Source organism: Boleophthalmus pectinirostris, unplaced genomic scaffold, assembly GCF_026225935.1.
Source record: "Boleophthalmus pectinirostris isolate CB_2022bp ecotype Guang Dong unplaced genomic scaffold, ASM2622593v1 HiC_scaffold_1, whole genome shotgun sequence".
In the NCBI taxonomy this organism is placed as follows: Eukaryota; Metazoa; Chordata; class Actinopteri; order Gobiiformes; family Gobiidae; genus Boleophthalmus; species Boleophthalmus pectinirostris.
Genome location: NW_026570970.1, coordinates 28,600,347 through 28,624,876, shown reverse-complemented (window position 1 = coordinate 28,624,876; position 24,530 = coordinate 28,600,347). Strand labels below are relative to the sequence as shown.

The 24,530-nt window shown below is 39.3% G+C and overlaps 1 protein-coding gene across 4 annotated transcripts in view; it reads right to left on the bottom strand.

The window, feature by feature from the left end:
• Positions 1-24,530, bottom strand: part of pard3bb (par-3 family cell polarity regulator beta b) — a 346,128-nt gene that overhangs the window by 43,716 nt on the left and 277,882 nt on the right. For all 4 annotated transcript variants that reach the window (XR_008632058.1, XM_055152785.1, XM_055152788.1 and 1 more), the window contains one exon: positions 3,503-3,573. Coding sequence is in view for 3 of the 4 variants with exons in the window: in XM_055152785.1 (XP_055008760.1) it covers positions 3,503-3,573 (71 nt within the window). In the remaining variant the exon portion in view is untranslated. The remainder of the gene's footprint in view (positions 1-3,502; positions 3,574-24,530) is intronic.

Here is a 24,530-nt window from a genome sequence, read left to right as displayed (position 1 = left end):
CCCTATAAACTCATTTATTAACAATAAGACAACAACAAATTACGATCAGCCCAGGACCAATCCAGAACTAGAGCAGGACCAAACCAAATGTAGATCAACGCTAAAGAGTGAATGTATATGCTGTCCTGTAATAGCTTATAATGGTATTTTATCTGTATCAATCATAGAAATAACAGTGATTTTCACGTCATTTTGAGCAGTAGAGACAGCTGTTGAATGTTAAGAGTCCAGCTAGATAGCTTTATCAGTGTATTAGCATCGCCCACTGTGAGTCAGCATGTTAAAATAAGGGGCTTTCTCATTCCCATCTGCCAAAGTCATCAACCACATTCCCTTAATACACAGAGTGGTGTGAAACAGCCATCTTTTCCACTTTCACCTATAAACCCACCTATAAAACTCACTAACGTCGAAAACTTCTGCTACTCCTCCTCCTCGGGCTAAAACAACACAAACACAAACATTAGCAAGCTGCTCGTTAGCCCCGCGCTGAGTAAAACAAGGTGAAAAAGAGCCAAAGCTAGCCGCGAGCTAATGGCTAATGGAATCGCTAGCCTAGGGAATTTGTTGTGTTTTCTGCATTCAACAATATGATGTCATAATCTCAGATAGACAGCAGGGGCTGGTAAACCTTAGCCTTTTTGTACTGGAAATTTCCATAATAAAAGTAGAGCTTAAAGATGCACTATGCAACTTTTTTTGGGTCTTGTCTTGTTTCTGTGGAGATGTTATTGCTTTGCCTGGAATGTTCCACAGTATTGCATTAATCTCTTGCTGCTTCCATCAGGCCAAGTTATTGGGGGTGTAACGGTAAACAAAAATCACAGTTTGGTACGTACCTCAGTTTTGAGATCATGGTTCAGTTCATTTTTGACGCAGTATGGGAACAAAATGTTGGTTGTTTATTTGTGTTTTTATTAAACCAACAATTTGTTTTACCATTATACAAATGGGAAAATTTTATAAATGCAAAGTGCTGCTTGGTAATACAAATAAGTTAAAAAAAATAATAAAATAAGCAACAAATGTATGAAATATTATAAACAATAAATTCCTTGTAAACAGTAAACTAAACTTTTCAAAAAACAGCACTGACAGTTTCAGGATGAAGTCTTACTCAATCTTCATACTTTTGGCCAGAAAAAACAACTTGTCCACATTGTTTGGAGTAAGCACAGATCTGCTGGCAGTTACAGTGTTCCCAGCGGTTGAAAATACTCTTTCACTTGGGACAGAGGTCGCAGGTATGGTGTGGGTGAAGATTCTGTGCCAGCAAAAGTGAGGACCGGGGTGCAACTATCGTAGTTTTGCAAAGATTCTCGTGGTTCAGATGGACGTAATCAAGGCGTGGGGCAATTGTTGTCAAGGTGGCCGCCCTAAATATAAAGTTCCGCGAGCCTTCTGTGTAGCTGCACATGTAGTGGCGGAATGTGAATCACTCGTGCACAGCCCTGCACTGAACCGAACGTCCCGTACCAAAAAGGTTCGGCATGAATACATGTACCGTTACACCCCTACAAGTTATAGGTCAAACGTATATAGTTTAATGCCATACCTAGGAACATTGACACAGTGACCCCTCTACCACAAAAATGACACAATGCACCTTTAAATGTACACTATCCATGGGTTTCAGAATATCAAAAAATATGACTGTTGCTTTATCAATTCAAAACTAAATCTTCTATGTTATGAATTTTGAATACTCCAAATTTCACCTATAACTTGGAAGCTGAAACTCATGTAGACAGTTTAAAATAGTGTGAAGTCATGTGAACCTAACTTATATTGAAAACATATCATATTAAGATGTCAAAGTAACACGCCAGGGACCCAAATCCACAAAATAAAGAAGTAAAAAGAAAGTGATGACTCAGATGGGGCTGTTTTCAGTAGTGGAAGTCCCTAATGAAAAATGAGTTGGTGAAGGATAGACAGGAGTGAGTAATGTGAGCATACCTACAGCTGGGTTACATTTAAGTCGAAATATTTAGCCACACAACACATTACTGCACTGAAGTCATAGTTTTAAATATACTTGAAGTTATGTATGTGCACGGCCAGGGTAAAAAGCATGGAGAATGAATGGAGCAGAATCAAGAAATCGTTAGAATAGGCAGTAAGAGTAATGCCTGTAATGTTGGTTATATTTCATAGTGAGAGGGAAAACAAGAAAAGATGTATTTTTATGGCTATGTCCTTAGATCACCTGCTCTTTAAAAGTAGATAATATTGTACTTTATAGTCTATATACAGATAAGTCCCAGCATAACTCACTATTTTAAATGTGTTTTATTTTATGTTTGAATTAGGATACAAAAGAGGTTCTCATACCACGGCACAGATATCGCCAATTGTGGGGGTGTGAAGAATTAGTTTTCATTCAGAACTACAGGGACCACTTTTTTATGCAGTCTATGGCCTCTTATACATGAGAAGCATCAATCATATCATCAATAATATTTAAAGGGGACATACAAAATCAAATGTTATGAGTGTTTGCATCCATTCTGAACTTTGATTTAGCACCTTAATATTAGCGACCGTAATTTTTGGACTATAAGTTGCACTTTTTTCATGGTTTGGGTGGTCCTGTGACTTATACTCCGGTGTGTATTAAAATTTTTACACTGACAGTTGTGAGAGGGCACTCTAGGCTTGTATGTCAGCATCTGCTACTTGTATTACTCTTGTACCACTGTCACTTGGTTCTACTGCGCATGTCTCCTGCAGAAAGAGCATCTGTCTGTATCATGTCAGTTGTTCACATCATTACTTCTGTACCACTGAAAATTAAAAATTTAAACAAACTTATAAAGACAACTAAAAAGACTGAACACAAATGCACTCAAACAGAAAATCATATTTTGCAGCTTACAAACTGCATGTAGCAAAATCTGCAGCTGAAAACAGGAATCAAGCAGCAGAAAGAAAGTTTGGAGTGAGCGAAAAACTTATGACAACTGGGAGGGTACGCCATGCAACTTTCCTGGAAGTCATTGGATGGATCAACAAAGCCTGGACTTCAGTGACAACAGAAACCATCCTGTCAGGACTTATAGTCCGAAAAATATAGTATTTAATATTTTGTAGCTTGTAGATTGATTCAAGCATGTAAAAATAGCACAAGTACATATAAGGTCCAAAGAGTCATTAAGTCACAGTTATTTTTTGCCAGTAAAAACATGTACATGAAAATCTATTGCTTGTTATGATGAAATGGTGCTATGAAGAGGTGCAGAAGAGAATCACTTCTGCATGTTTTCATATAAAATGGTATGACCACAAAAAAGGTTGACAAGATAAACAGTTTAAGCAATAGCAACAGAGATTGTCCACAACCTTAAGTAACCTTCAAATTAATTGGCCAAAAACATAACCATGACCTAAACCTAACTGCATCAAAGTATGTTGTTGTTTGAAGGACTCAGGACCAGACTAATGACTAAGAGAAGACCAGAAACTAGACTTGGACTTTAAAGCCACAGTCATGAGTGAGTACCTGGGTAGAGAGGCGTACTGTCGCTCCACTTCTTCATATCGCGGGGCCATTCGGGGGTCCCTGGGTCCCATCTGTAACACACAAACACATGGTTTGGTTAAAGTTTGATTGCAAAGACTCTGGGGCAATATAATATTATCAGAGAATGAGTAGATCATTTAGACAGCTCCTGCTACGAATGTCATGCAGATGAAGTTTCCAGATTGAGATGGTTTGCACAGTGTACAGTGAATATATGGTACAGAGGAAAGAGAGTGAATTTATGATACAGAGGAGGGACAGTGAATATATGATACAGAGGAGCAGTAAGATATCAAATATATTAAAGTTAAGGTAAAATTCTGCTCAGAAAAATGGCAATTTCAGATCTATAAAAGTGTGTAGACCCAAAAAGAAGTATTTTTTGTGAAATACCGTAAACCATTTCAAATAGCTTAGCACTGTGGCCAATTAGCAATTAACAACTCCACATAAAAAATGATGTCCTTTGAATAATAAAAAGTAACCAAAAGGCACCATAAACAGGAAGCCGAAACAGAGGAATAGTTAAAAATACAAATCACGGACAACTGGAAAACAGCTAGCAAATAAGACATTGCAGCCTGAATTAGCAATGAGATAAATATTGAAAGGGCCAAGATAACTCGCCTTTGCTAATATTTCACAAACATACCCACAGTTGTGTTCTGTTTTATTCACACATGTGTAATAAAGGTTTAAAGTAGCTGTCAACTTGAAAACAACATGACATCACAATTTGGATTTTTTTTAGATAAATAAAGGTTTACTCAAACATGTGTAAATGTAATAAAACACAACTCCAGGTATGTTTTTGATGAGGTAACATTTTGTGTAATATGGGACCTTTACATTTTTTTCCACATACATTCTCCACACGCTGTGAGAACTGTGGTGGTGGTCTCGCGTTCTTGCGTTCAGAACAACAAATGGACAGGTCTATGTAAAATAATCAGGAAAAGACGTCAGCAGCTGCCACCTTTCATTCCTGTTTGTGTTGAGTCCGGGTCTAATTTACCATCAACAAAGTCCAGTTATTGTGGATTAGGACTTGGTTTTCTCTATTTGGAGGTATAGAGGGTGGTCTCCGTCGCAGATTAAGTTACACCAAAACAGGATGGAGCGGACTGGCACACACGCAGTCATGGATATATAAGGCGAGGTCTGATTTGAGTGTGAGGAAAGAAATGCCAAAGCTGCTGATGGTTGAATTTCCCTAATTTTGAGGGAAAGCAGGAGCCGGATTTGAAAATGTGCTTCTTTTCCCTGTGTCAGAGATTATCCCAGGATGTTTAATAGGGGAATTCCAGGAGCTGCGGTTCAGCCTAAAAAATACACTAAAAATTCAAAATGTCTATGGGATATGAGAGTGCACATTTAAAGCTACAGTATGTAATTTTCTTGCCAAAAAATAGACTGAAGGAAAAGATGTTATCATTATGGCTGTGTTTACTGCACTTTTAGTCTTTTTTTTTTAAAGCTTTCTAATGCTGTTCCCTCATCAAAAACACACATTAAGTGGTTTAGATCGATGAATGTTTCAGTCATTTAGCGATCTCTTCCAATTCAAACCCTCCTCACGGTTAGCTGTAAGATTCTGTAAACATGACAATTTTCTATAAATATATAAAAACATAATATATAACTGTGCACAATATGTACAACATAACAAATTAATGTGATGTGCAGTAGATTCATTAGAGGGATGCATGCTGATTGTGCTGTGATTGTGCTCTGAAGGGAGAGTAACTTAGTGCAGAGAGCAAAGAGAGGGAGACTCAAAACTTATAAACTTATAAAACATGTTAATATGTGTTTTTTGGCGAATATTACAAAACAATAAAAGGTATTTATTGACCAAAAATAGCTAAAATGTATTTAAAATAGTATATCTGCAATAAGCGTAGGTGACAAGTTGCTATTTAAAAACTAATTGAAGTCAGTAAAGTCTGAGTACACGGCTAATTATATGATCCAGGGTCCCAACCAACCATCTGTGCTTGGTTATCTTTCTCAAAACACACACCTCAGATTTTCTTTTTGGATGTCTACAGTCTAATCAAATATGTGCTTAGATATTTATTACAAAATGTACGATTTTCTGTCTCTTGAAAAGATGAAAAGAAAACACTTATTTTTTAATACACAGGAAGGAAACTGCTCTGTAAAGTCGTATCACCGGTGATATTGCAAAGCTGGAAATCTGATAATATGAAATGTAACCTTTCTTTCTCACTCTCTCCTCCTACCTTCCTTCTTTCATTCTCTCTCCACTCACTCTCTTTCTTAGACTTCATCTCACTTTCTCTGTCCTCTTCAGTGTGCATTCGAGGGAACTCCGCCAAAAGGCATTTAAAACAGATTTGCTGCTGTGGCTTTCTTTTGAACACCTGTCTTCATAGCGCCAATATCTAAAGGCAGAGAGACAGCGGGGTATTAGGAGCGGATGGCACTGAAAAGACATTATACAGCGAAAAAAAGAGAGAGACAGGAGGAGGAGGGATGGAGAGAATGAGGTCTAAACGACTCGGAGTGCACAGGTGAGGGGTACGGAGAGGGGGCTGGATATTAGGGAAGCCATTGAGGAACGCGGAGAGGGGGAAAGATGAAAAGGTGAATTATAAAACAAGGGAGTGAATGGGGTGAGGCCCGGGACACGCCAGCGGGGGCCTAAAGGACATTAATGACACAATTTAAACAAGACGTCAAGGAGGAGACAAGCGCTAGGGGCTAGGAAGCAGAGTTAGGAGGTAGGAAGCACAGTTAGGAGCCAGGAGTAGACAGAGGTAGGCGATACTGACAGTAAGGAAGAAAGTCTATATAAATATTTTTTTTGTTGAGTGACAATCAGAGGTGGGTAGAGTAGCCAAGCATTTTAATCAAGTAAGAGTAACGTTACTTCAAAATAATATTACTCTAGCAGAAGTACAAAGTAGTGATCCAAGGCATTTCTCAAGGACAAACATAAACATTATATAAAGTAAGTCATAATGTTCAAATAATTTCACATTGTCAACAAGGGAATAGTAACCACAACGTTTACTCAAGTAAGAGTATTGCTCCTTGAATAAAAAATATTACTCAAGCACAAGTATGCTGCTAGAAATATACTCTCTCTCTAAAAAGTACTTCATTTGTAATAGACTCTGAAAAGTACTTCATTTGTAATAGTTTTTATTACAGACAATACACTCGACATATTTCAAAATGATATTATGTTTTCATGTTTAGTTTTATTTATTTATTTTTTTATATATAGCTGACCCCTAGCTAGGAAGTAGAGTTAGGCACTAGGAGGTAGGGTGGAGGAGGCATCTCAATATGTTGAAGATGTACTATGTAACTTGTGGGGGGGTTCACTACTTCATTGTCATGGATGTTATTGCGTTGCCTAGATTGTTCCACAGTTTCGTCCCCTATTAAACTAATCTTTCTCCATAAACTCCAGCAAGTGACAGGAACCAAAACAACTTACAGGTCAGATCTATGGGTGGTCCAGCTCACAATAATACTGCATGGATTTCAAGGTATTTTAGCAATAATTAGGTGAGTTTAATGCCATACCGTGAAACATTAAGGAGATGATATTCTAATTTTGCGATGTATTGCCCACCACTAGCAAGTAGGAAGAGGTGCAGTCAGGAGTTAGAAGCTAGAAGGCAGAGTTAGGAGCTAGGAGGTAGAGTTAGGAGCTAGGGGGTAGAGTTAGGCGCTAGGAGAGAGGGAGGAGGCATCTGAGGCAGGAGAGCAAACAAAAAGAGCTTAATGGAGAACGAGGGTGGAATAAGGATAGATACAGAGAGAGGAGCAGAGAAGTGTAAAGGATACTTTAAAAGGGCTCTGTTTAGGCTGTAAACTGGACAGAAATCAGACCACATTTTGTAATTTCTTAACACATATTTGTAACCATGGGTTTCACGGTTTCAGAATGATGAAATATTAGGACTGTTGCCATAGTGAGAAGTTTTCAAAATGTCAGATATAACAACCTAAAACCCAAAATAACTGTTTTTGTACATCTAAGGTTCAGTCATGTTTATTGCCGATTTTGTATCTTTTGTGAATTTCCTTAGGCCATTTTAAAGATGCACTATGTAACTTTTGGAGGGTTTGTTACTTGCTTGTTTCCATGGAGGTGTTATGGCGTTGCTTAGATTGTTCCACAGTTTGGCATTAAACTAATCTACAGTATCTCCACAAAGACTAGGAAGTGAGACTACAAAACCGATTTACAGATCAGATCTATGGAGAGATGACAGTAAAAATGCAAGTTTTACAAACACCTGTAATTAAATAAATGCAAGATATACGAGTTTAATACTGTGGAACTTTCCAGGCAAACAAAAGCATCTCCATAGAGCAGACTCAGGGCCTGTTTACATGAGAACACTTACAGGTACAAATGACAAAATATTTGATCAGAATTGCCTTTCATGTTATTATGTTCTTTTTACAGACCAAGAGTTTGTTTTCATACCTGACAGTTTTGATTGCTCACTAGCGGTCTTCCTCAGAGTGGTCACGTGATGTTGCTGTGACGTGTCCGGTGAGCTGATTTATACACGTTTTGGTGCTGTACTCCCACCAGTGGAGGCAGGACGACAGCGCCATCTGCAGTCCGACTTCCTCAGGACAGCATCCCAGGTGTGTGAGAGTAAAAAAGCCCCCTCGTCCCGGTTTATCGTCCCGCGGGCACGTTTCCGTATTACAATTGCCTCTTTAATCCAGCGGCGATGTTTGTTTTCCTCTGTTCCAATGATGTTTGCTCGGACACGTCACAACAACATCACGTGACCACTCTGAGGAAGACCGCTAGTGAGCAGTCGAAACTGTCAGGTATGAAAACAAACTCTCGGTCTGTAAAAATAATTTAATAACAAAAAATATCGAAAGACCAAATTAATCTCATTGGACTAGAAGTGCCTTTCGTTTAGATGGTGATGGCGTTTTTGGGGCTAAAAATGCAAAAATCTGAAACCACCCTCCAGAGTGGAAAAGTTGAATATGCGCCGCCATAGCGTTTCAGTTTACACTGCCCAAGATGCAAAACTCTAGTCAGATCTGCTCACATCGCGTACGCGTTCATGTCACATACATCACCACTTAGCCTCACCACCTAGCCGCCTGGCATGCATACACAATCGAGTTCCAAACACTTTTGCGTCACCGTATGCATGCAGATTTCCTCCTGAAAACGTTCGTCTAAAAGTGGAATAAAAAGTGAGGACGCAATGCCACTTCTGCCTCTTCTGTTCAGACCATCATCATATAAACATAGCCTAACACACAAAAGTTCCATAGTACACATTTAAGCTTTACACGTGTTTACACATAGGCAAGGTAGGTGAAGTATTTTGTTCAGAGACACAAGAACAACAAAAACAACAAAAACAGAACACACTTTTGCATTATCTACTGAGTCTCTGCAGTCCAGTCCACGGTTTGGTTGCCTATGTTACAATTCACATTTCAAATAAATCCCTAAGAATTAATTATATGCTTTCTTCATTGTACTGCACCAATGTAGTTCCAAAGTACTGCATGTATTTTGTGTGTGTGAGAGAGAGACATCACAGTACCCGTATTCCCAACTCTGACAAGCCACAGGAGCCAACACACTGACAGCTGAACCAGGGTCCCACTGTGCAAACACATACTCATAATCTACAACATTATAAACAACGCATGCACAGATACCAGACACACACTCCCACAGGAGACACACACACACAGAGCTGTACTTGACTGTAGTAGTAGTAGCAGCACTGGTCGGGGTAATGGTCTAGTGAAAAACCATTTCACGGCGTAGCGAGCAGACGAGAGCCGTGGCACAAATCAAGCAGAAGAGAGCGATACTGGGGCTGGGGAGGAGGAGGAGGAGAGGAATCATGAGTCTGCCCTCTGCACAGGCGCCAATTTAGCCATAAAAAACACACACCCCAAACACTACAGGGATGTGACCGTGGACAGCTCAAGACGCGGGGCCTCAAGGATCGCACGGAGAGCTGGGAACGAGAAGTGTACAAGACTGAAGAGGCAAGTGAGTATGTGGAGGGAAGGAAGGGACTTGGTATGAGATTTACAGAGCCCATATTACTCTATTATCTGATCTATGTTATAATGTTGTTTTGAAATATATTTGGAGTTGTATTTTGTTTCTCAGTTCTACCTTGTGATGTCATGTGGTAATACAGAAGGTGCTCCACTGTGTTTTTAAACACATCTTCACCAGAATCATTTGGATAATTTCAGCTCTGGAATTGCCAATTTCTACTGACGTAAAGGTAAAGAGTAGCTGTTTACTTTCAACAGCCGCTTTCACTTCGTGGAAACCGTCTGACCTCGCAGCATTAGGATTTGTTCGCTCCACAGTAGGTGGGTATTTTTTTTTTTTTAATTATTAACCAATCTCTGCTATTGCTATTCTGGTAAATTAAACTTTTCCCAATCCCGTAGGAAGAAAGGCAATAACATCTTTCCCCTTGATAAAATTCACTGAACATTCTCTTTGTTCCTGCTTTAAATCCTCGATCTTGGGAATCATTGCCAACACAGAATGTATGGCTCTTCGCTGATTGGCTGGTGCTCGAACTTGCTCTTCAGGGGTTTCCGATTCCTGACTCAGTTGCTGGAGAGAAATGAAATTGAGCGAAAGCACTAGGTGGCGCCAGACTGGCTACAGTTTCATGACATCACACGGTGGAATGGCTTTTTGAGCTTTAGAGATGTAGAGGGCAGACATATCACATTTGTTAGGGAGATTCATTTTGTAATAGTTTTTATAACAGACAATACACTCTACATTCTAATTTTGCAAAGCTCAAAAATTATATCATGACTTTTTCCTTGTTTTTTATATATAGCTGACCCCTAGCTAGGAGGTAGGGTGGGGGAGGCATCTCAATATGTTGAAGATGTACTATGTAACTTGTGGGGGGTTTACTACTTCGTTTTCATGGAGATGTTATTGCGTTGTCTAGATTGTTCCACAGTTTGGCCCCCTATTAAACTAATCTTTCTCCATAAACCCCTGCAAGTGACAGTACCAAAACAACTTGCAGGTCAGATCTATGGGTGGTCCAGCTCACAATAACACTGCATGGATTTCAAGGTATCTGTATTGTATTAGACGGTCTAATACACTACATGGTTACTCTAGGTATGTTTTGGATGAGGAAACAACATTATAACAGATCAAAAACAGTGTAATAGGCCGTTTTGACATTTCCAAGAGCTGCTAATTATGTTGCTTTGATGGGGTAAAATAATACATATTGAGGATTATGTTCTGACCATAGGTTTCGCTACAGATCTTGAGCTAGGTCTGGTCAGGAGTACTTAGCTGAGGATTAGTCTATTGTGTGTGTTTGAGGCTGATGGGGGGAAACCCTTAGACACACTGAGAACATACAGACTCCACACAGGCCCCACCTGGACCAGGAATTGAAGCCAGAAGTGTCACGCTGTGAGACACTTGCTTCTTCTTATTGAGCTATGGGTGAGTGGAGGTGACATAGAGGCAAGTGCATCCAAATGTGCACTGTGAAGAGCATTTTGAATATAACATTTAACTACAAATGCACAAACTGTTCTTGGTCAACAATTGTGAACAGTAATGTGTTGTTTTAAAGGGTCTGTGTCACGCTATTTTCTGATCTGTGTTATAATGTTTCCTCATCAAAACATGTTTACCACACAAACCCTGCATATTTAGGCTGAGGTCTTCTCTTCTCTCAGACAGAAAACACTTTGTCCCACTTAGTGATGCCATGTGGTAATACAGGAAGTGCTCCACTGTGTTTTTAAGTCCATACACCTTTGCTTGAATTATTTGGATAATTTCAGCCAATCTCTACTGAATAAAAGGTAGCTGTTAACTTGAAAACTACTACTTCATGACATCACAAGTTGGAAAAATTCACTTTGAGCTTTGGATATGTAAACAGACTAACAATAAAGGGTTACTCAAACATGTGTAAATGAAACAAAACACAACTCTGCACGTTTTTGAGGCGATAACAACATTCTAACGTGGCTAAAAGCTCAGAGACAATTGCGTGTAATGTAGGACCTTTAAATGGCAGGAGTCATTTTTATCTCTGGGATAATCGCCCAAACTATACATTACGTGAGTTCTTTTCCAAACACAAAGAATCAGACACCAAAAAGCAGTTACAAGACACCAAAATTACTTGTAAAAAAAAATCTCTACTAAACCCTTTTGTGTAGCTGTCACCTGCCTCTCTCTCTCTCCTCTCCTCCCTAATTGTCTCTCAGCGCGTCCCTTTCATTAGACTCCCCTCTTTAAGTGAAATAAAGACTCTTTTCTGAACAGTTTAAGCCTTCCCATTGACCACTTCACTCCACCAGACTTCTACCATATTATTTGAACCATTGTATCTCAGCCCCCCGCATTTAGAAATCCAATGACAACTCCACCACTATCGGCTGCTTCTGTCCAAACCCCCCATCGCCATCTTCTTTTCTCCTTCCTCCATTCTTGTACAAAATCTCCCCCCGTCTTTTCTACTCCTCCATCTGTCATCCCTCGCTCCCCACGTCCTTTTCTCCATCTGTGAATCAATGGGAAAACGACATAGGCCCCACACAGTTCCTCCCCAGTGCAAATCAATGGAAAAGTGAAGGCTGTTTCTAATTCCTATCACTCGGCGCTGGTTTTTGCAGGGCGAGCATTTCGTGTAGACTCGATTAAAATGCAGCTGTGCGCAAAGACGAGCGGCTCCCAATCGTTAGCGGCTAATGCATTATCCTGCGCGCGTTTATTAGCAATGATTTGGTTTGACAAAGCAGGAAAATACGGCCGCTGGTAAAGATTATGTGGCAGATACTGGGGATGTTGATTTATGTACATGTCCTGAGAGATGATTTTTGCCTGGTTTAAGTATTGGAGAGCATTTCTTGTACATATAGACAGAGGAAAAGGACTTGTACATGTAAAAACAATACAATGTGGGGCCAGGACTACCTTGAAAAAGCGATTCTTAATCTCAGTGGGACTATCCTGGGTAAATCAAGGTCAGTAAATAAATAAAATAAATTAACAATAAACAATAAATAAAAAAGAAGGTCTCTGGTTTGATTCTTGGAACATATGTGCTTTTTGCATAAAATATCAAATTGATTTTTTTTTTTTTTCCTGAGGTGTACCGTCTGCAGTGATGTGGCCGCAGTATTGGGCCGTTGTGGCAAAGAGGGAGCTCAGTCAAAAGGCAAAGTTCTCGATTTATCACTCAATCTATGTTCCTACCTTCACCTATGGTCATGAGCTTTGGGTAAAGACCGAAAGGATGAGATCGCAGATACAAGCGGCCAAAATGAGTTTCCTCCTCAGGGTGGCTAGAGATAGGGTGAGGAGCTCAGTCACACGGGAAGAGCTCGGTGTAGAGCCGTTGCTTCTCCACGTCAAGAGGAGCCAGGTGAGGTGGCTCAGGCATCTGTTCCGGATGCCTCCTGGGCGCCTCCCTCGGGAGGTGTTCCAGGCATGTCCCACCAGAAGAAGGCCCCGGGAGTCCCCCAGGAGGAGCTGGAGGAAGTGTCTGGGGTGGAGGAAGTTTGGGCCCCGGATAACCAGAAGTAAATGGATGGATTTTCTTTTACAAGAATTGCAATTGTGAGTAAAACTTTGTTAAAGTTTACATTTTAACATGTTTAGGGGCATTAACAGGCTGAAATATGAACTGCTAAACTAATACAAGAGACATATTTGTAGACTTTTAATCTATTGATATTTTGCAGTTGATGTCATCAACATTCCCTGGGGGTGTGAACTGTAGGCACTGCTCTGTCTGAGCTTTAATTTAACACAATCAGAGCAGAAAGAACTGACTTAGTTGGACCTATAACAGGTTAGCTGACAACTCTGTAACTCATAAAATCACAGATACAAACTAACTAGCATTAGCCAACAGTTTTTTTTTTTAAAAACAAAAAACAAAAAAAAACAAACAACTAAACAGAACAGTGAAAGCTTGTATTGATTACAGGCACTTCAATGATCTCTAAATTATCCATCAGTAAATGCCCACTGCCTATCAATCATATCATGTGATTTTTTTCTGTTCAAAATATTAACTTGAACAATTTCCCAAGATGCATTGCACGGAAAACAGCTTGTAAACTCATTTCAGACAGCAACACAAATAAGGCTCTTTGAAGTCGACATTTTTAGCAGCAAACAACCTCCAAGTCCCAAAGAAGTTTGAATGATTTCCGCAGGTTACAAAAGTCCAAATGATGTAATCTCTGCCATGTGAGGAGACACAGACTGTGCAGTATTGGACAGCTCTTGTGGTAATTATTTGTTACTAATTACTGTGTGAAGCAGTGGTGACAAATCTTTATTTTTGCCTAAATCCAAAAACACGTCCCATGACATACAAGTGTTTCTGCACCAAACACAAATGAGGACCTAATTAAAAGACGTTTTTCTCTGAACACAGCACAAGCTGAGCACACTTAAAATAGGCAAGTTTAAATAAAGAATGAACATTACAAAATAGTTGTTGCTATAACTTTAATATAATTATAATTATTGAATGTTTCTTTCTATTTTGGATGCCATTTCTCAAACAAAAAAATTATGCACTGAGTTTGGTAGTCATTGTGAGTACCTTGCACATAGACACAACAGCACACAGTTGGGAATTGAACCAGTTCTCCAGTTAGTTGAAAATATGCATTTTTTTTGCTACCAAGGACTAAAAGCAGACTAAAAACATACTAGTTGACAATGACTCTGTCATGGCCTCTGAAAATTGTGAAATCCACTTAGAAACTCATCCTGGCAAATAATTAGGATGCTCAGAGTGAGTTTGGAAACTGAAGAATAAGTTTGGACTGCTGCATACTGTTTAAAAAGAGCTACACTGTTTTACAAGTTTTTAAAACCGCAAAAAAACAGGTACAGCTCCTTAAAAATAGTAAGAAACTCTCTTTATTTCTTTCCCAGAATCCCACTGTATTAGCTCCTGTCTCAAAGTTTTCCTCAGAGATCTATAGCCTCCTCGTGATCGCTGGTGCATCCCCTATAGTCAGGCAGCACAAACAACAAGCAGACAAGCTAAAAACAACCATTTATACTGTTCACCACCACATCCTCGAGTGTGTCCATGCATGTACTTCCTCACTCCTCATCCAGCCCTCACTCAGCCCTGTGCAGCACATTTTTCCTCCATAAGTTGATGCTAAAGTATGGTACAAGCCAGGGTCGATGTGGTCATTCATCCTGAAGAAAGCCGTAATTGCAGTCGCTGTGAAAAACCATCCATTTTATCAGGCTAATTACTACAGCCTCTTAACAAAGCAGCACTAAAGGAGAGAGTATACAAGCATTCAAGCACAAGTCTGAGAACACAAAGTTAGTTTAGTGAGTAACTTCAGTTTGGGACCTTCACAAATGGTAAAGATAATTATATGTTATATATTTGAAATTGTGCTAGATTGACCTACTGCTACTTGTGGTTTTCAGATTCTATAAAATGTTATGATTGCCTACTCCCAGATGCGGGGGCAAGAGATAGTTTTTTCTTTTAACTGGAACCAGGATTTAGGTTTTCGTGACCCAAAAGCTGCAAATTTACACTAAAGTAGTCCAAAAATGACTAGGGACAGTAAATAATGCTATTAAAACACCATATACACAGTTTAATAGCAAAAAGAGTGGCTGTAGTGTTTAGTTTCACTTTATAAACAATGTAATCAATTGTCCTATTCCCTCTGTTGACTTTAAACTAAATAAATAATAAGATGAGAGATGCAAGGCCAGTTTACAAAGACAACATTTAAACTATTATCAGTTTGGTTCACTTTCAAGAAGCATCTACTCTACAGTAACGACTTGCTAATGCTCAAATGATGAAAATGTTGATGAATTATACATTAAAAACATTGAAAAACCAGATGTCAGCATTTGGCCGAGTTCTCCCTGAGTCATTTGTATTGATCGGTGCCCCCAAACCTACTGCAGTCAAACCCTGTTCACTCACAGCTCCTTAAATCTCACTGTGGCCTGCTGGAGCGAGGACACACTTCGGACCAACTTTGCACCAAACTTTACAGCTGACTTTTCTTAAACGGGTGCTTCTCAAGGATATAAGCAGCACTAGTCATGCCGGGTAAGCTTTTCATACCTAAAAAGGCGCTGTGTACCTGAGTTTTACTGTTTTCGACATGTGAAAAAACAAAACGAGTTCAGTTAAATGGTTTTCAGTAGTCCAACGTTATTATTCCTCACTTACATTGTGTATTCCGAGCAGTCTTATTCACGGCAATTAGTTTTTAAGAGCGTTTCATTACCTTCAGAGGAGTAGAGTTTTGCTATGACAGTAAAGCTAACAACAACCAGCATGCCAACGTGAACAAATCTCTAGACAATTAAAAAAAAAACTCTATAATGAGATGCAGCGGACTTATTATGACCTCCAGAGCTCCTTATATAATATATCTGTACTGGGGAAAAAACAATTTCGCTCGAATACGAATGATAGGGCCCGACTAAATCAGTAATCTAAATTTAGTTTTCCAACGATTAAGTATAATAAATTATTGTAATGATTGTAAACCTGGAAAATAGATGTGTCGCGTCGCTATATGAGTGTTGGCAGTCCACCGTGCTTCATTTCAGTGTATGAATATAGCGTTTCTGTGTTGAATATAGCAGTTCCGTGTTCCAATTCTGTGCATGTGTCCAAACATTAATTCATGTGAATAGTAGTGATGTGCCAAAAGGAGTGTGAGAGCTGGAAATGAGAAAGGCGGGAAGCTTTGGGTGTGCTCCATAATTAAGTTGAATGTTTAAAATGTGCAACTTTTCTGGTTACACATGAATGGATTTGTTATTGCTTTGCCTGGAATGCTCCACAGTATGGCATTCAATGTATCCATCTTATATTTATTTTGTTAGGAATAGTTTTATTATTCCTTGAAAAACATCATTCTTAAAGGGACAGTCCTGAATTTTGGACACATGATCTCATGTCCTAGTGAGCCAGATTGTTGGAGACATGTGGAGAAACTTTTTTAAATATTCCATCCAGTCCTTGTATTTGCAGAGGTCGCTGGTGCTAGGCTAGTGCATGTCAATGGTCATAGTTAATCTGCCACTGAAAACTGTGCACTCGAGGCAAATCTATTATTACGTCAGACTGTCGATGTAAATGTCTGTGTTGATAGAATAATGTTTGAAATAAAACTAACCTTGCATCGCCTGAATCATCGTATGTTGAGGGACTATTTTCTCAGCAGCAGTGGAATTTTACTTTGCTGGTAAGATAGGTGCTAGGTGATATCCGTCCGCCACTGCCAAGCTTTCTATCAAGAAGTACAACTCACTGCTGCTGCTCAGATATAAATCCTACAAGGCTGGTTTTACTTCTAAAATTATTCTGTCAACACAGACATTCACATTGACAGTCTGGCGTAATAATAGATTTGCTTCAGGTGTTTTGTGGAGCAGGTAAGACTATTTTTAGTGGCAGGCTAACTATGGCCATTGACATGCACTAGCCTAGCACCAGCGACCTCTGCAAATACAAGGACTGGATGGAATATTTTAAAAAGCGTCTCCATACGTCTCCAACACTCTGGTTCACTAGGAAATGAGGTCCTATGTCCAAAATTACGGACTGGCCCTTTAATGTAAACAGGGTTGCCTTGCCACAAATCTGACCTGGCTGAGTTCTCCCTGAGTGATTTGTACCAGGTGGCCTGGTGGTGTCACCTGCTTGTCTATAATAATATCTCCATGGAGACAAGCAGCTGGCGGACCCTCTACCAGAAAAGTCCATGTTTTGTCCATGTTAAGACCTGGTATAGTCCTACTATAGTGCTAGTTTAGTCTTGGATTAGTTCAGTGAGGTCTTGATTTGGACATGATTCTTGTTGTAGCTCTTAATTACACCTGGATTAATCCTTTTTCAGTCCTATTTTTAGACAAGGTCCTGATAATATTAGAAAACCAAATCTAAGAAGCATTAGCATAAAAATCACCACATGAGGAAAAAAAAAACACAGGAAATTGAAATAATAGTTTTAAGTGTGGTTGATTAGCTTACACGTGCGTAGAAACTGTGCTCGTCTTTAGCGTAACCCTCTTCTCTGGAAATGTCACTCGCACAGTTGAATAAAGGCTCAGAATTAAGGCGGGAGTGGGGTAAATGTCAGCGAAGCATGGAGTCTCTGGTACAATTAAGACCACTGAAGGTCAACTCTCCCTGAGCTCAGGCTTATGGGTTCTCCAGTGAATACAGCGATTAGCACGACTTAGCCCGAGCATGTCCGGCCTGTGGACCAGTGTGACTACAGGACCCGGTATAAGAGTCCGGAGAGGAGAGAGGGCCAACATTTACAGTTTGTCAGATGTGAAATTAATAGATCAAACAGATTCTGAAATGTTGAAAGAACATATTATTATTACCAAATACTGGACTGGGACCTTAAACACGAGTTCAGTCTGAAATGTAACCTATAAAGTTACATTCAGAGGCAGAATAAAGCCACATTTAGTCTGCAGGGCTTAATGCTCAATTCAGATTTTTTTGTGTGAAATAAGACTTTTTTGCGAGGCCGTTCACATTTTCAATGAGATGTGATTTGCATGTGATCTCCATTGTGAACTTTAAATGCCCCCAAAGTGTCCCGCATGCACACTGGGGGACACAACGACATCACACGCAGCGAGTGTGCTCAGTGTTTACATAAGTAGCCTACACATGAGCACATAGCCTTGCTGCTGTACTGGAGCCTGAACATGTACAGTTTTTTTTTTGTTTAAAGGAGGAGACTGAGAAGGAGAAGGACAAGGTTTTTGGCCATGGCGTTTTGTGGGGCAGTGCCAGCAACGTCCGTAGAAAGGAACGTGTGGGTGCAGTGTTGCAGCCAAGAGAGGTGGGATAGCGATGTGCTTCGTTGCTTTACTGACACGGAGTTCATACACAATTTTCATATGACAAGAAGAACGTTTGGGTACATTTGTGAGAGCCTGTTTGTACCACTGTTGCGGGAGGAAACACGTCTTCACCGGCCTATTTCAGTGAGCAAACGTGTGCAACAGGTGCTTGTTACCGTGTTGTTATGATGTGTAAGTCGGATGTCACCTGACCGTTCAGACTGAAGTCAAATGTCAAAAGATCAGATATGTATCGGCTTTAGGACCACATATCCAAGTGGCTTGGGTTGCATTTGAAAAAATCTGATCTGTGTCGTTCAGACTGTAATTAAAAGATCAGATACAGGTCACATAGGGGCAAAAACACGAATACGAATTTACCTATTTAAGGCAAATCCACCCTTTCTGTTGTAAACCAAGATTAATGTCTCTTATCGTAACTATGGGAGACTTTATTCACCAAAAACAAGATTTAGTTTTCACAGCCAAAACCCTGTTTAGTCTGGTCATCTTCTCTTTCCTGGTGCATGTATCTGAACACTCCAGTCAGTTTCGCAGTATCAGACTGTTCTGTGGACTTGGGGCCTGCTCCCTCCTGCTCCTTATCTCCTCACACCTTTAAGGACAGACTTAGCTCTGCTCCTGACGACTGGGGAAAGCTCAGTTTAAGAGAGCGGGTTTTAAAACTGGTTCTGATGTAAAGTCTGCTCCTTTTAACTCCAACTCACCACATGTGTAATAGTGGAACCACTGGAAGTCTATGGCTTTTATTTTTTTCATATTTTGGTTGTAGCAGTGAGTAGTATTGTGTCTGTGTAGGCTCTGCAACACTCGCTAATCCTATCCTCCGTGATATCGCTTTACCTCTGCTATAAGCACCCTTTATTTAACCCCAGCTCTCTCTTTTTCTCTTCTCTCTTTCTTATGTCTGTCTCTCTTTTCTTTCTTGCTATATATATATATATATATATATATATATATATATATATATATAGTGTGTGTGTGTGTTTCTATATCTTTCACTCTCTTTTCACTCGCTGTCTTTCTATTTTTCTAGGCCTCTTTCTATTTCACTTTGTTTTTTTCTGTTTCTCTTTTCACCTCCATCTGTCTCTCTTCTTTCTCTCCAACCCTTGATCCTTTATTAAATCACATACATGCAAAATAAAGAGGACTCTCAAAAGCAGCTGTATATTTGAATGAAAATGCAAACAAAAAAAGGTTGTATTTCATTTTCCAGAAGCGAACCAGCTGTTTCTTTACATTTGCAATACAATTGAGAGAAAAATAGAACAGATTTCTAGAAAATGGTGGAAAATAAGAAGCCATCTTTCAATCGTACCAGTGGTTTCACTGATAAGGTTATTTTGTGATTTTGTCTTTGATCGAGGAAAATATGTGATTTGATTTGAGAGAGCAGAATCTCATGTACGGGCCCAGGTGCACAAGACACATGTATCAGCGGTTGAAGAATGGTGGAAGTCACGAATTGAAACAAATATGGCAATTGTGTGCAGATAAATAGATAAAAGCTTCAAGTTTATGTTTATGGGGAGAACAAAACGCTGATATGTTCAGAAAGTCAAAGCTATCTGATTCCTAATGGTAAACAACTAGAGTATTCATCTAAACTGTGAAAAAAGTTGTCACGCTGGGGGTGTTCTACATGTGTCTCTATGATGGAATGTTCAGAAGTTATCATGGAGACACACTGTCAAATAAGTTTTAAAATTAAACATTAAATGAATTTAAACAGTACATTTTTAGGAGCCTGTGATCAATACAAGAGTTCATGATCCAGCTTAGGTGTTTGATTTTCAACAAAAAGGTGAGAGTGACTAACTGAAAAACTGTTGGCTGATCCTAGCTATCTTGTGACTGTAATTTTATGTGTGAGAGACATGTTTAAACATACAAATCATCTCACTTGTTGTAGTTTCAACCAAGTCAGCTCAAGTTCAGGTCAGATTGTGCTAAAATAAAGATCAGATTAAAGTCTAACTTGAGTAACAGAGCTTCAGACAGAGCAGTGCATTTAGGCTACGTTCAGACTGCAGCCTGAAGTGACCCTCTAATTTTTTTTAATGATGACACCTATCTGGCCACTTGGATATGTGGTCCTAAAACTGATACATATCCGATGATTTTACATGTGACTTCAGCCTGAACGGCCAGGTCGCATTCATCCCACCTACATGTCAGGCTCAGAGTCTAGTCAATGGAGGGAAAGCGAGGTTAGCGAGTTCATTAATATTTGGGGGGATTGCTGTATTTAGGCCAAATGTCTTATCGGAACAGGCTGGTTTTTCAAATGATTGCCGAGCATGGCTACAGGCGGACCTGGCTCTAATATCAACAAAAAATAAAGAGTCTGCGAGTCAAATACAAGGAGACTAAAGACTCAAACAAACGAAGCGACCATGTATGTTTAACCTCTCAGTTTTACGAAGAACTGGACCATATTTTGGGAGACAAGCCCAGCGTTTAGGCTACTTCCGTAAACACTGAACACGCTCGCTGTGTGTGACGTTGTCATGTCCTCCAATGCACATGCAAGACACTTTTGATGCATTTAAAGTCGCATTTAATTGGAAATGTGAACGACCTTGCAAAAAAATCCGAATTGAGCATTAAGCCCTGCAGTCTGAACGTAGCCTTAGTTAGCTTCACACCCCTAGGAAATGTTGATGACATCAGCTGAAAGTATCAGTATGGCAGTACAGCTATCTCCATGGAGACAAGAGGGTAATACTACCAGGCCAAAATACAGGTGCAGATGGAAACTAGCTTTGGCTAAATCTGGTGTAAAGCATCTCTTCTGCATCTGTGTTCTCTGTTAAAATAAATCAATAATCTAAAAACAAACCTAGATCTGTGGAGAGGCAAAACAGCTCACAATAAAAATGTATAGTCATGTCAAAGTATTTCGGCCAATAAAAACATCCATATTACTCTATTTTCTGATTTATGTTCTATTGTTGTTTCATCATCACAAACATACCTGGAGCTGTGTTTTGTTTCATTCATACATGTTTAACACGTAAACCCTGCATATTTAGGCTGAGTTCTTCTCTCAAACAGAAAACACTCTGTTCCACCTTGTGATGTCATGCTGTTATACAGGAAATGCTCCACTGTGCTTTTCATTTGGATGATTTCAGTCCTGTAATTACCAATCTCTACTGAACAAAAGGTAAAAGGTAGCGGTTATCTTGAAAATGACTGCTTCATGACATCACAAGGTGGAAAAGAGCATTTTGAGCTTTGGAGATGTACACAGGGTTACTAAAACATGTTTGAATGAAAGAAAACACAACTCCAGGTATGTTTTTGAGGAGATAACAACCTTATAACATGGCCTAAAGATCACAAGAATCCATTTTGTGTAATATTGCAAAAACAAGCAGATGGCTAACACTCCACCAGAAAAGTTACATAGTGCATATTGAAACATTCTTAACAATATTTTAGACTTATTGTACATCAGAGCCAGTGAGATGTGAGGTCTTTTGGAGGTAGAATAAGATGAAGGAAAGGAGGGAGATAATTTGGCTCTAGTTAAGCCCTTTCCTCAACACTGTGATACTGTATCCTTCTATCCCTCTACCTACCAAACTTCCTACTTAAAAAACTTCTCCTTTGAGGATTAGCAGGAACAAAGAAAGGTGAATTCCAAGCCGGACTACAGAAAGGAGAGAGGGACAAAATTAGGACAGAGGATGTAGAGGTTACACTCACTGACTGTGAATGAAACTGATATCGAGACAGAAGAGAGTGCAGAACGCGTTTGAATTTCCATCTTGTTTTTATAATGGTGAGGCCTGAGGTATGGAAATCTGCGCGGCTTTTATTTGTGGATTATTTTTTTGAATGTGAGAGATATTTTGGGAGGTTTTAGCTTAAGAGCATAAACGAATACAGTATCCTCACAGGGAATCTGAAATAGTAACTGCCCCATTTTACTATGCTACTATCATACAAATATGGTATGGTATGGTTTTGGTTTTATTTTAATAACAAATGTCTGTACTTTAAATAGTTAAAGGTCCTATATTTAAGAAAATTGATTCTTGTGAGCTTTAAGTCATGTTGTTACTTCATCAGAAACATACCATGGAGTTTGTTTTTTTTTTTTCCTTCATACATGCTTGAGTAATCCTTTATTTTTAGTCTGTTTACATCTCCAAATCCCAAAATGCTCTGTTCCACCTTGTGATGTGAAGTGATCTAGTGGTAGTTTTCAAGTTAAGAGCTACCTATTACCTTTAGTTCAGTAAAGAGCGTCAATTCCAGAGATGAAATTACCCAAATGATTCTAGTCAAGGTGTATAGAGTTTAAAAGTGCAATATTGCATCACAAGGTGAAACAGAGTGTTTTCTGTTTGAGAGAAGAACTCAACCTAAATATGCAGGGTTTGTGTGTTAAACATATATGTATGAAATAACACACAACTCTAGGTATGTTTGTGATGATTAAATGACATTATAACATACATCAGAAACTGCCGTAATATGTGCCCTTTTAGAGTAGTGTGTAACCTGGTGTAAACAAGTTATTATCCCCACTTTGTTAAACATCATTTCTATATAATACATTTTTGTTATTTTTTTTTTTTTATGTATGTCTTTTTGGCATTATTTTATATGAATTCAGTGCAGTACAAATTAGTTGTGGGGCAGATTGGCAGAGACAAGGCAGCCATTTTGTGTCAGTGGTCTCTCCAATTAGTCAGGCTGGCACCACATAGTGCCTCCGCTCAATTACATTTTTCTCCAGCGACTAGGTCAGGACTCAGAATACACTAGACGGTTTACAAGAACCCCAGAAGTGCAAGATCGGGCACCAGCCAATACGAAGAGCCATACATTCTATGTTAGCAACGATTCCAGAGATAGAGGATTTAAAGCCGAAACAAAGACAATGTTTTATCAAGGGGAAAGGCGTTACTGTTCTTCTTCCTATGGGTTGGGAAAAGCTTAATATAACAGTTAGCCCTGTTAGCGGTGTATTACATACGTCACGACCAAATAGCAGCGATTGGTTAAACAAAAAAGCATTCGCCTATCATCGAGCGAACAAATTCTAATGCTGCGAGGTCAGACGGTGTCCACGAAGTAAAACCGGCTGATGAATCAGGCTACTGTCCATTTACAACCGAACATGCACTTACATGAGCATTCGTACAGGCACGTTGGCTGGAGTGTCTTGCCCAAGGACACAACAACATACAATACTGCTATCAAACTGTCAAATTTGAGTTAGTGGGCATATCTCCCAATATCTTAAATGGATGATAATAACGATTGGATCATTTCAAATTTGCCCATTTTCATCAAAAATATATAAATAAAGACTCAAATCTTTGGGCTGCAAGATTAATCACAATCAAATCAAAATCACAAAATCACAATTTGAATGGATGCAATTTCCACCATAAACATTAAAATATCCTTATTCTACATACAAACTGCTAACCCTGCTGTTTAGATGTTCTGAAATGTAATTCTAGTATTAGTTTGACAAGTTGAAAATGTGAACAGAATCCTATGATCAAAACATAAATAGTAACCGTTATCACACTGCTTGTCCAAAAAAAAAAAAAAAAAAAAATTGAGTCAGTTTGATTTTTTGTCCTAAATTGCAGCCTGGCATTCATAAATTTCACAAAAATTTAAAATTCTGATACAAAAAATCACATCATTTTGAATCTTAAGTGCATTGTTAGCCTCACAATATTCGTTGGATTCCAAATTTCCCCAATTCCCTGAAAAAGAAATGATCCTCCCCATTGAATTTTAATAGCAGACGCATGTATCAGTGTTGGTGTGTGATTGTGGGGAGCAGGTGGTCCAGTGGCAGTTTAGATGGAGTTGTAATGGCATGAATGACACGCTGTCTTCTGATTGGCTGAAGTCGGAGCAGGAGATTCTGTCTGATTTCTTTCTCTGTCCCACATTTTTGCGCTCCTTCTAATCTTATAAAAGTCCTGACCTCTCCTCTCCCGTTGTCTCCGAGCTGCTCTGTTCCGGTCCAGACCTGTTTGAAGTCTTGCCTTGTCACAGACGTTTTTACACTGCAGCTATAGTGAGAGAGACTTTGTTATT